Raw genomic sequence first — 13,584 nt, 5'->3', positions numbered from 1 at the left:
GGGAGTCTGTCATGCACGAACTCCACAGCACCATAATGGCTACACTGAAAACTGTGAAGTTTGGTATCAAACTTCTCAGCACAATAAATGCACACTGATGCCAGTGTACATTTTATTGTAACATACACCCCAGAGGGCATCTTAGACATGCCCCCTGAAACCTTAACCGACTACCAGTGTGGGCTGACTAGTTTTAGCAGCCTGCCACACACCAGACATGTTGCTGGCCACATGGGGAGAGTGCCTTTGTCACTCTGTGGCTAGTAACAAAGCCTGTACTGGGTGGAGGTGCTTCTCACCTCCCCCTGCAGGAACTGTAACACCTGGCGGTGAGCCTCAAAGGCTCACCCCCTTTGTTACAGCTCCCCAGGGCACTCCAGCTAGTGGATTTGCCCGCCCCCTCCGGCCATGGCCCCACTTTTGGCGGCAAGGCCGGTGGAGATAATGAGAAAAACAAGGAGGAGTCACTGGCCAGTCAGGACTGCCCCTAAGGTGCCCTGAGCTGAGGTGACTCTGACTTTTAGAAATCCTCCATCTTGCGGATTGAGGATTCCCCCAATAGGGATAGGGATGTGCCCCCCTCCCCTCAGTGAGGAGGCACAAAGAGGGTGTAGCCACCCTCAGGGCTAGTAGCCATTGGCTACTAACCCCCCGGACCTAAACACACCCCTAAATCGAGTATTTAGGGGCTCCCAGAACACAGCAAGATAGATTCCTGCAACCTAAGACGAAGAAGGACTGCTGAGCTGAAAAACCTGCAGAGAAGACGGAGACACCAACTGCTTTGGCCCCAGCTCTACCGGCCTGTCTCCCCACTTCAAAAGAACTGCTCCAGCGACGCGTCCCACAGGGTCCAGCGACCTCTGAAGCCTCAGAGGACTTCCCTGCATCTAAAAGGACCAAGAACTCTAGAGGACGGCGGCTCTGCTCCAAGAAAGAAGCATCTTTGCAACAAAGAAGCAACTTTGAAACAACACACGTTTCCCGTCGGAAGCGTGAGACTTTGCACTCTGCACCCGACGCCCCCGGCTCGACTTGTGGAGAACAAACACTACAGGGAGGACTCCCCAGCGACTGCGAGCCCGTGAGTAGCCCGAGTTGACCCGGCGTCGCTGGGGGGGCTCAGGGGGGCCAACTCTGGCTACTCACCGGGTCGCAGTCGCCGGGGAGTCCTCCCTGTAGGGGTGGTTCTCCGCAGGTCGAGCCGGGGGCGTCGAGTGCAGAGTGGAAAGTCTCACGTTTCTGGCGGGAAACGTGCAGTCCTTTAAAAGTTGTTTCTTTGTTGCAAAGTTGTAGCTTCTTTGGAACAGAGCCGCTGCCCTCAGGAGTTCTTGGTCCTTTTAGATGCAGGGTAGTCCTCTGAGGCTTCAGAGGTCGCTGGACCCTGGGGGGCGCGTCGCTGTTGCAGTTTTTCTTGAAGTGGGGAGACAGGCCGGTAGGGCTGGGGCCAAAGCAGTTGGTGTCTCCGTCTTCTCTTCAGGGCTTTCAGGTCAGCAGTCCTTATTCGTCGTTAGGTTTCAGGAATCTAGTTTCCTAGGTTCTGGGGAGCCCCTAAATACTGAATTTAGGGGGGTGTTTAGGTCTGGGAGGGCAGTAGCCAATGGCTACTGTCCTTGAGGGTGGCTACACCCTCTTTGTGCCTCCTCCCTGTGGGGAGGGGGGCACATCCCTATTCCTATTGGGGGAATCCTCCAAATTCAAGATGGAGGATTTCTAAAGGCAGGGGTCACCTCACCTCAGCTCAGGACACCTTAGGGGCTGTCCTGACTGGTGGGTGACTCCTCCTTGTTTTTCTCATTATCTCCCCTGGACTTGCCGCCAAAAGTGGGGGATGTGTCCAGGGGGCGGGCATCTCCACTAGTTTGAGTGCCCTGTGGCATTGTAACACGAAGCCTGAGCCTTTGAGGCTCACTGCTAGGTGTTACAGTTCCTGCAGGGGGGAGGTGTGAAGCACCTCCACCCAGAGCAGGCTTTGTTTCTGTCCTCAGAGAGCATAAAGGCCCTCACCACATGGGGTGAGAAACTCATCTCTCAGCAGCAGGCTGGCACAGACCAGTCAGTCCTGCACTGAACAATTGGGTAAAATACAGGGGGCATCTCTGGCATCAGTGTGGGTTTAATATTCTGAGAAGTTTGATACCAAACTTCCCAGTATTCAGTGTAGCCATTATGGAGCTGTGGAGTTCGTTTTTGACAAACTCCCAGACCATATACTTAATATGGCCACAACTTTACTTACAATGTCTAAGAATAGCCTTAGACACTGTAGGGGCATATTGCTCATGCAGCTATGCCCTCACCTGTGGTATAGTGAACCCTGCCTTAGGGTTGTAAGGCCTGCTAGAGGGGTGACTTACCTATGCCACTGGCAGTATTTTGTGTGCATAGCATACTGAGGGGGATGCCATGTCGACTTTGCCTTTTTCTCCCCACCAACACACACAATCTGCAATGGCAGTGTGCATGTGTTAGGTGAGGGGTCCCTTAAGGTGGCACATCATATGCTGCAGCCCTTAGGGACCTTCCCTGGTCACAGGGCCCTTAGTACCACTGGTTCCTTTTACAAGGGACTTATCTGTGTGCCAGGGGTGTGCCAATTGTGGAAACAATGGTACCTTTTAGGTGAAAGAAAACTGGTGCTGGGGCCTGGTTAGCGGGGTCCCAGCACACTTCTCAGTCAAGTCAGCATCAGTATCAGGCAAAAAGTGGGGGGTAACTGCAACAGTGAGCCATTAACTTACAGGTGGTAGTGTGGGTTTGGAGTGATTCATGCAATTAATTTGCTTAGTACATGGTTTGACGTTAAAATGTGCACTCTTTTTCAAGATTATCTCCTATTTGGTGTTTAATAAATTCTTCACCAATTCTTTATCTAGGATTATAGACATATTATAGATACTCCAATGGATTTTGGAACCATAAGGGAGACTTTGGAAGGTGGAAATTATGACAGCCCATTTGAGCTGTGGAAAGATATGCGATTAGTATTCAGCAATGCGAAAGCCTACACTCCAAACAAAAGATCCAAGGTATTTCTTAAATGTTCAAAATAATAAAAATGTGTTTTTCTATTTATTGTTAGTATCAAAATGTACCGGTCAAAAATGTGAATGAATTTGAAATTGTTAAACGCTATTTCATTTCCTGCATTCCTAGTTGGTTAATTGTTGATTTCTTCTCTGCCATAACCCAACCCTCGCCAGATGGACGTAGTTGAGATTTTACAGCTAATATTAGTGGCTTCTCTTTATGTAATTTAGATGCTTAATATTTTTTTATAAGTTTTTCCTCTCTGTTGCTTTTACTCTTTTTGTATGTACATTTTGTGCATACTAGACTCCACTTCCTCAGACTTTCCCTGCCCTATAAGAGCTCTTGTAGCATTTGTTGATATTGGTTTACTGGCCCTTTATTAAGATCATTTGTGGTTTCCTACACTCATAGAAGCAGTGATCTTAAAGAGTATGTGAGAGACACTAGCTTCTGCAAAAGAACACCTCATTTCCCTATAACATATTGTGGAGAGGGTGAATAGCTCCCAAACATGGAGAGAATTATCCAAGTGCTAGGGCTGATTGTCAGGACTGTTTATTTGTTATGGAGAGTAACTTACTTTCTACTCATGAGCATGAATACTTGGGTTTTGATTTTTTTTGCTTCACACTGAATTCCCCTGTTTTGTTATAGTATTGTTGTGTTGCACGCTTTGTTAAAATTTACATCGATGGCTCTGGTTTGTACAAGTAGGCATGGGGACTGTGACCTTCCATTCTCTTATGTTAACTGTTCATTCTGATAGCGACGTCTAACTGCAGATTCCTTACCTTTGATTTTCCCAGGTGCATCAGGCTGGATCCAGAAACCTTTGATTAGCAATAACACTTGCGCGTGCCGTTGGGTGGCTCCATTCAGCCCTGCGTTGTTGGTCTGGAAGTAATGTCAGGCCCACCTGTATAGGTGCCACCCAGGCGTGCAGGCACCAGTTATTTTCTTTCCACGCCATTTAACACAGATCCAGAGAGAGCTACCCCTCTGTCGCTTTTTGACAGGCCTTTTTTCAACTTTTTGTCAAGTTTTTTTTCTTCATTTGTTGAGATGTCTTCAAGGAAGACTGGGTTTAAACCGTGTGGAGCTTGTCACCGCGCCATGTCAGTCACTGGCCCCCATCTCGTTTGCCTTTGGTGCCTCAAGCTCGACCATGACTCCAAGTTGTGCTCGGACTGCCAGGCCATGGTGTTGAAGGTTTTGAGGGAGCAGTCTCTAAAGCTGCTTGTGGCCCGGCAGTTGACAATGCTGGTACACGCGCCTCTAAGATTGTCTCTTTTCCGGTTGAGAAAGAGGTTGCAGGACCGATCTCGGAGCCCCAAGTCCTCTTTTTCCATTCGCGTCCTTGGGACACTCAGGAAAGAGGCATAAGAAGTCGTTGTCGTCCAATCAGACTTAGTCTTCACCTCTTCCATCGCCTGTTGAGCAGGGAACTTTGGTGTAGGAGGCTGACTCAGTATATGGTGTACACCTATAGATGAGGCACCCTGTACTGAGTCCAAGCAACCCTTGGTGATAGTGTAGGGTGGCTATAGATAACTAGAGCTCTCATAGGGGTAGCTGTGGAGAGCAGCTAAGTCTTATCCAGAAGGGTGTAAAGCGGTTGCAAATACCACAAAGGTCAGTCAGTCACACAGGATAGAACCACACAAGTGTTAGAAAAATGGATTACATTTATTGTAACACACCCTCTAGAACTAACTTTAGTATATCTCCTAACCGGAGATATGGACATAAAAAATGCACAACACGTAAGAAAAGGCATAAAATAACATGAACCCCTGTGGGGAGGGGGACGCAAACCATGTACTTAAAAAAAACAAAATAAAACTATAAAACTTCAATGCCAGAATCACTCCCAACCCACACTACCATCCAAGGACCCTGAGAACTGGGGAAGTACTAAAACCCCAAAGGTAAGGAGATAGGACTCCCCAGTTGCCCGTGTGCAGAGTTGTAACCCCGGGTCAGTGTCTATAGGATTATATGGGGAAGTTGCAGTTCGAGTTTTTGTATTTTAGGACCCTTGCCAGAGGACCCCAAGGAAACCCGTCGGGACAAGTGAGGTAGGATAGTGCCCCCACCCTTTGATACCCAGAACAGTGGAGTACCTACACCTAGGAGCCCAGGTGCATAGCGATGAAGTTGTGTCTGAACCTCCAGTTGAAATCAGTGGGGACCTCTTTTGTCCAGCTGCTGTTGTGGCCCGTGGACTAGGTTGGTGTAACTCAGGCCTGGATTCTTGAAGAAGAGGACCTAGGTAAAGAGGGAACAGGGTCCAGAACGCCCTGAGGTGCCCAGGCAGTTCAGGAGGGCAATGCCCACTCTTCTTGTAGTTGCTTTCCTGGCGGACAAAGAAGTGCAGCTGTGGAGTCCAGGCAATGCAGGAAGATCCCAGGAGTCACACACAAGCTGTCCCACAGCAGTCGTCGAATTGCGTAGGGGTCACTGGACCTCCAACAAGCCTTGGCAAATGCAGAGAAGAGTTGCACAGAGTTTTCAGGATTTGTGGGGACCAGCAAAGTCCAGGTGACCCAACCTTGGCAGATAGGTCAGGGCCCACCCTCCCCACGCAGGAGTGCCAGAAGGAATTGATGGAGCCCCCAGCAGGACCCTCTGGAAGCAGGCACAGGGAGGCCTCAATAGCACATCTAGAAGGGATGCCCAGATCGCAGGAGTTGCAGAGAGGATGTCGTTCTTGGAGCTAGGGCATCTTCGAAGTAAAGAACCAACAAGCTTTGGCAATGACAAACAGACAAAGTGCACAAGGGGTTCCAGCCAAGCAGCTCTAGCGAGCTACCACAAACTTCCCAGTTGCAGGAAAGATAGGTCAGAACTCTGGAGAGCTGCAGAACCACCACCTGTGTTGTAGAGCCTTGTGGAATCCATGGGACACTCTGCTCTACAAGCCAGTCGTCATCGTTGAGGTGTCTGCAGATGCAGGGGAGTGACTCCTTCACTCCACAGTTGATTCCTTCTTGCTTTCCTTAGTGCAGGAGGAGCCCCAGTGAGTCTGGAGGATGAACGGCCACTGGGTTGCAGAAGTCTTTGCAGAACTTTGAAACAAAGTTGCAGTAGGAGGAGTCCTACTGGTTACAGTCTTGCTCTTAGTTCCAGCAAAGAACAGCAGTGGTTTTGGTGTCCAGGTTGCAGATGTGTCTTGCAGATGAATCTAGGCACTCACCCTCCGGGGATCCCTTAAGTAACCCAGGAAGGGGGTTGGACACCTACTGCAGTGACCCACCTGTCAGAGGGGGTCAGGGATGTCACCCAGCTGGACTAACCAGTGAGATGCTCTCAGGGGCTTCTGTTCCTCTTATTTCCAAGATGGCAGAATAAAGTGGCCACCTGGCAGGGATCTGAGCACATCCCTTGGGGGGAGCTGGACAGGAGGGTGGTCACTCCCTTGTCCTTTGTGTGGTTTTACGCCTGAGCGGGAGCCAGGGGTTCCAGGGCTGGGGCAAACCGGTTTATTCAAAGTGTCGCGTAGGCTCTCATTATTCTAATGAGACTACTGGATTTTGAGCAGCAAGCTCGTCCACGGTGTGGGAGACTGAGTCTGACCCATGGTGGGTGACACCTGTTGCACTAAATTCTGGTTTTGCTCTGGCTAACTAGCAGTGCCTCATCTCTGCCAGAAGATAGGGATGATTGGGCAGCCGAGCGCATGACATATTAGGCTTCTCAGGGAAGTCGTGGTCACTCAGGTCACATCCGGTTCTCTCATTCACAATACTGTCTCATATACAAATGATAGAAGCAGTATATGTTTCAATAATAGGTTTAATAAAACGACTGCATCTTTGATAGCAAAGCGTGAGCTGCAATAACCAGGTCGACACAACATGACAATATTAAAATGGTGACAAGAAGAGTGAAGCACAAGAATAACGCTATCATATTGTCACTAGGATTGATGGACTATTTCCTATCTAAGTCATAATCTGAGCACAGCCATGTTAAGCCCTGATTCTGCCTTTCAGGTTCCCCGGGAGGACATTAACCCTCATACCTGAGCAAAGGCCTGTAGTCTGCGTTAGCATCTGTAGCGAAGCAATCAGCATACAGTCGTGGTGGGACTCGAAAGTGTTTTTATAATAACACAGCTGATGTTCTAAGAAAATGTCCCTACGTAAGGATGTGTGTTTTCTACGAATGTTGGAGACTAAACTTCTACCATGTTCACCGGCAATGTACCAAACTGGAGCCTTGAATGAAGCACAGAGTGATCAAGAATGTCTTGTTTGAGAACACAAGACCGTAAAGCTGGTTATTGTAAAAATAACAATGCGAAGCCGAATAAAATATATCTAGGTTAAATTGCACAGTGGCCTAATGTGTCAAACTAACGTGCATGGAGCTATTTCTAAAATGGCTACACAACAAAGGAGGCACCAAATGTGCCCTTCAAAGCAGTCTGGTGGCACTCAAAGGCACCCCCAGCCCAGAGACACCTATTTCTAAAGAAGAGGTTGTCACACCTCTATTTTACAGGAAATCCATTGTTCTGCCTTCCCCTGCCAGAGTTAAGCTCAGCAGCAGGAGGGCAGAACATTGTCTGGGGTTGGTAGCAGCACGGGCTGGCATGCAGACCCTTCAAGGCTATACATGCAGTTGTGAGGGATCTCCTAGGGAACCCCCAAAGTACCTTCTGTCTTGCAACTAGCACTGGAATCGTCGTAGTTGCATGATTCCAACATGTTTAACACCAAACATGCCTATGTTCGGTGAGACATTATGTAGTTAGACCACTCGTTTTGACCAGTGTCCACTACATACCTCAAGATGGCTTCCCTGCACTTAAAAAGCCCAGGAAATGGAGTCTGGTGTTTGTAGGGGCACCTCTGCTCATGCAGGGGTTCCCTCATACTTAGAACCATGCACCCTGCCCTTGGGCTGAAGGGCCTACCTTGTGGGTGACTTACAGGGTCAGAGTGTGGTGACCATGATATAAGGCAACCCTTATATCAGGGGTGAAAGGTACATGCACCATTTCACACAGGCTGCAATGGCAGGCCTGTAGTCATAGTTTGCATGGGCCCCCATGGGTGGCATAATACATGCTGCAGCCCATTGGATGCCCTGGTCTACCAGTGTCCTCGGTACCTAAGTGCCATTTACTAGAGACCTACATTGGTGCACCAGTATGCCAATTGTGCTGTGTAAGAGTAATCATTCAACTAAATTTAGGGGAGAGAGCACTGATTCTGGGGTCCTGTTTAGCAGGATATAGTGTACTACATGAGTGGTTCCCAACCTTTTGACTTTTGTGGACCCCCTCCCCACTTTATCATTACTGGAACCCAGGGACCCCCACTGAATCATTACTGAAAGCTGGGGACCTAGTCTGTCAATAGTATTTAATTTACTAAGCAGTAGCAGACCCCCTGAGAAGGCTTCACGGACCCCAGGTGTAGGAAAATGCCTCTCATGACATGGTTACCCCCTAACTCTTTGACTTTTGTTGATGCTAGTTATGATTGAAAGTGTGCTTGGATCCTGCTAACCAGGCCCCAGCACCAGTGTTCTTTCCCTAAACTGTACCTTTTGTCTCCACAATTGGCACAGCCCTGGCACACAGATAAGTCCCTTGTAACTGGTACCCCTGGTACCAAGGGCCCTGTGACCAGGGAAGGTCTCTAAGGGATGTATTATGCCACCCTGGGAACCCCTCACTCAGCACATGCACACTGCCTCACAGCTTGTGTGTGCTGGTGGGGAGAAAAAGACTGAGTCGACATGACACTCCCCTCAGAGTGCCTGTGGCATAGGTAAGTCCCCCCTCTAGCAGGCATTCCAGCCCTAAGGCAGGGTGCACTATACCACAGGTGAGGGCATATGTGCATGAGCACTATGCCCCTACAGTGTCTAAGCCAAATCTTAGACATTGTAAGTGCAGGGTAGCCATAAAGAGTATATGGTCTGGGAGTTTGTCAAACACAAACTCCACAGTTCCATAATGGCTACAATGAATTCTGGTAAGTTTGGTTTCAAACTTCTCAGCACAATAAATCCACACTGATGCCAGTGTGGGATTTATTCCAAAATGCACACAGAGACGGCATCTTAGAGATGCCCCCTGTATACCAGTCCAAATGCTAGTGTTAGGCTGACCAGTTCCTGCCAGCCTGCCACATCCAGACAGGTTTCTGATCACATGGGGAGAGTGCCTTTGTCACTCTGTGGCCAGGAACAAAGCCTGTACAGGCTTCTCACCTCCCCCTGCAGGAACTGTAACACCTGGCGGTGAGGCTCAAGCCTGGTGTTAAAGCGCCCCAGGGCACTCCAGCTAGTGGTGATGCCCGCCCCTCCGTACAAATCCCCCACTTTTGGTGGCAAGTCCGGGGGAGATAATGAGAAAAGCAAGGAGGAGTTACCCACCAGTCAAAACAGCCCCTAAGGTGTCCTTAGCTGAGGTGACCCCTGCCTTAAGAAATCCTCCATCTTGTTTTGGAGAATTCCCCTAATAGGAATAGGGATGTGCCCCCTCCCCACAGGGAGGATGCACAAAGAGGGTGTAGCCACCATCAAGGACAGTAGCCATTGGCTACTGGCCTCCTGACCTAAACACACCCCTAAATTGAGTATTTAGGGGCGACCCTGAACCCAGGAAATCAGATTCCTACAACCTGAAGAAAGGACTGCTGACCTGAAAGCCCCACAGAGACGACAATCGTAGGAAAATGGCTCCCTGTTGCAGTTACCCCCCACTTTTTGCCTGATATTGATGCTTACTTGACTGAGAAGTGTGCTGGGACCCTGCTAAGCATGCCCCAGCACCAGTGTTCTTTCACTAAAAATGTACCATTGCTTCCACAATTGGCACACCCCTGGCACACAGATAAATCTCTAGTAAAAGGTACCAGTGGTACCAAGGGTCCCGTGACTAGGGAAGGTCACTAAGGGCTGCAGCATGTGTTGGGCCACCCTAAGGGACCCCTCACCTAGCACAGGCACACTGCCATTGCAGATTGTGTGTGTTGGTGAGGAGAAAAAGGCAAAGTCAACATGGCCATGCACACAAAATACTGCTTGTGGCATAGGTAAGTCACCCCTCTAGCAGGCCTTGCAGCCCTAAGGCAGGGGGCACTATACCACAGGTGAGGGCGTAGCTGCATGAGCAATATGCCCCTACCGTGTCTAAGTCCATTCTCAGACATTGTAAGTACAGTGTGGCCATATTAAGTATATGGTCTGGGAGTTTGTCAAAAATGAACTCCACAGCTTCATAATGGCTACACTGAATTCTGGGAAGTTTGGTATCAAACGTCTCAGACTAATAAACCCACACTGATGTCAGTGTTGGATTTATTACAAAATGCACACAGAGGGCATCTTAGAAGATGCCCCCTCCCCTGTATTTTACCCAATCGTTCAGTGCAGGACTGACTGGTCTGTGCCAGCCTGACACTGAGATGAGTTTCTGCCCCCCTGGGGTGAGAGCCTTTGTGCTGTCTGAGGACAGAAACAAAGCCTGCACTGGTTGGAGGTGCTTCTCACCTCCCCTTGCAGGAACAGTAACACCTGGCGGTGAGCCTCAAAGGCTCATGCTTTTTGTTACAGCACCTCAGGACATCCCAGCTAGTGGAGATGCCTGCCCCTCCGGCTACTGTCCCCACTTTTGGCGGCAAGGCTGGAGGAGATAATTAGAAAAACAAGGAGTCGTCACCCACCAGTCAGGACTGCCCCTAAGGTGTCCTGAGCTGAGGTGACCCCTGCCTTTAGAAATCCTCCATCTTGAGATTGGAGGATTCCCACCATAGGATTAGGGATGTGACACCCTCCAGGGCAGTAGCCATTGTCTACTGCCCTCCTGACCTAAACACACCCCTAAATTCAGTATTTAAGGGCGACCCCAAACCCAGGAAATCAGATTCCTGCAACCTACAACAAGAAGGACTGCTGACCTGAAAGCCCTGAAGAGACGATGGAGCCGACAACTGACTTGGCCCCAGCCCTTCCGGCATGTCTCCAGACTCAAAGAACCTGCACAGCGACGCATCCGACAGGGACCAGTGACCTCTGAAGCCTCAGAGGACTGCCCTAAACCCGAAGGACCAAGAAACTCCAGAGAACAGTGGCACTGTTCAAAAACAGCAACAACTTTTCAACTTTCAAAGTCTTCACTCTTCCCGCCTGAAGCGTGAGACTTCACCCTCTGCACCCTACGCCCCCGGCTGAAGCTCCAGACAAACAACACTACAGGGAGGACTTCCAGGTGACTGCGACCTCGTGAGTAACCTGAGATGAACCCCCCCGGTCCCCCACAGCGATGCATGCAGAGAGGATCCAGAGGCTCCCCCTGATGCGACTGCCTGGAACAAAGAACCCGACGCCTGGACCAAGCACTGCACACGCAGTCCCCAGGACCAGAAGGAACCGAACTCCAGTGCAGGAGTGACCATCAGACGATCCTCTGCCTAGCCCAGTCGGTGGCTGGCCCGAGAATCCCCCCTGTGCCCTTCCTGCACCGCTGGAGTGACCCCAGGTCCCTCCATTGATTCCTATTGAAAACCCGACACCTGCTAAGCACACTTCACCCGGCCGCCGCAGTGACGCTGTGCCTACTTGTGTCCCCCCGCCTGTGCTCTACAGAACCCCCCGGTCTGCCCTCCGAAGACGCGGGTACTTATCTGTTGGCAGACTTGAACCGGGGCACCCCTGTTATCCATTGAAGCCTATGTGTTTTGGGCCCTCCTTTGACCTCTGCACCTGACCGGCCCTGTGTTGCTGGTGCAGTGACTTTGGGGTTGCCTTGAACCCCCAACGGTGGGCTGCCTATGTCCAGGAACTTGTAAGTGCCTTACTTACCTGAAAAACTAACCAATACTTACCTCCCCCTGGAACTGTTGATTTTTGCACTGTGTCCACTTCGAAAATAGCTTATTGCCATTTTAACTAAAACTGTGTATGTTACTGCTCTAATTCAAAGTTCCTTACTTACCTGTGTGGAGTACCTTGCATTTTATGTATTTACTTCAAATCTTGAATCTTGTGTTTCTAAAATAAAGAAAATATAATTTTCTATATACAAATATTATTGGCCTGGAGTTAAGTCTTTGAGTGTGTGTTCTCATTTATTGCTTGTGTGTGTACAATAAATGCTTAACACTACCCTCTGAGAAGCCTACTGCTCGACCACTCTACCTCAAAATAGAGCATTAGAATTATCTAATTCTGCCACTATCAACTTCTAAGGGGAACCCTTGGACTCTGTGCACACTATCTCTCACTTTGAGATAGTATATACAGAGCCAGCTTCCTACAACAACTGACTTGGCACCAGCCCTACCGGCCTGTCTTCAGACTCAAAGAACCTACACAGCGACACATCCAGTGGGACCAGCGACCTCTGAGGACTCAGAGGTTTGACCTGCACCTAAAGGACCAAGAACCTCCTGAGGACAGCAGATCTGTCCAGGAACAGCAACAAAGAAACCAACTTTAAAGAGACTTGCCTCACTCCGGAAGCGTGAGTCTTCACACTCTGCACCCAATGCCCCCGGCTCGAGTTCAGGAGAACCAACACCGCAGAGAAGACTCCCAGGCGTCTCCAATGGCGTGTACACCCTTAGTCGACCTCCCTGCACCTCCACAGAGGATCCAGAGGCTGTAGTGAATCCTAGTTTGTTTTAATGGGATAACAGGAGTTAGCTTAGCAGTTGGCTTGCAGACTCGTGCCCCCGTCACCTAGTGACTTTTAACCTACTTAGCTTGCTCTGTCTTAGCCCATTTAATTATTTAATTCATCTAAGATGGCTGCCTTGTTTATAGTTAGGCCACTTGTTATGCTTTGTATTATCAGTGCCACCGCGCTAAGGCGTCAAGATCAAGGGGCAGAGACAAACAAACAGTAGGTGTTCCCACTTAGGGATTTTCCCTCTCTATACTTTCGAGGGATTTGTTTATAATAATTGCCGTCCCAAGCATGTCTGTTATCTATTGTTTGGGAGCACACCTATGTCAGGGGTCCTGGTAGATCTGTATAAATAAATCGCACTTTAGACAGATAATCAAAGGGATTCCCATCTGAGGGCATCGCCACCATCGCTGATAGTGATGCTGCACATCGTTTTGACACTGACCCAGTCTTCGTGTCCCTGCGTAGTCTGAGATAGAGACCTCATTCCAAGGTAACGAGGGTTGGGGGCTCCTCTCATGGACATGGCATTGGCAGATTAGGTTTAACAAACCAGCTCTCCTTTAGGTAGGAGGCTAGGCCTATAATATTAGGGTATTAGGGCATATTACACCTCTTACACCTCTTATGTCTTTTTCATGCATTGCAAGATGGTGGGGGTCTTTGTAATAATGACTCTCGTCTTCACAATACTGTTTCTTGCACTGTTAATTATCCTAATCATTGCAGCCCATGCAACATATCGCAAATTGCAGTTGTGTTAAATAAAAACCATTAAAACTTTACTGCATCTTTGTCATTGTCTGTGTTTGAAAGAGACATAATATATCTGTGAGAAAGGGGTAATCTCAGTTTAACCACAACACTCCCTGAGATGTCTTATTCTCGAGTCCATGCGT

General features: G+C 49.1%; 1 protein-coding gene across 1 annotated transcript in view; it reads left to right on the top strand.

Annotated features, from left to right (window-relative positions):
• The window catches only part of BRWD1 (bromodomain and WD repeat domain containing 1), a 1,722,898-nt gene that overhangs the window by 1,556,753 nt on the left and 152,561 nt on the right, over window positions 1-13,584 (top strand). The window contains exon 37 of the mRNA XM_069202575.1: window positions 2,877-3,029. Within this exon, the coding sequence (XP_069058676.1) occupies window positions 2,877-3,029 (153 nt within the window). The remainder of the gene's footprint in view (window positions 1-2,876; window positions 3,030-13,584) is intronic.

This window comes from Pleurodeles waltl, chromosome 8, assembly GCF_031143425.1.
Source record: "Pleurodeles waltl isolate 20211129_DDA chromosome 8, aPleWal1.hap1.20221129, whole genome shotgun sequence".
Classification (NCBI taxonomy): domain Eukaryota; kingdom Metazoa; phylum Chordata; class Amphibia; order Caudata; family Salamandridae; genus Pleurodeles; species Pleurodeles waltl.
This window is presented reverse-complemented; position numbering and strand designations above follow the sequence as displayed.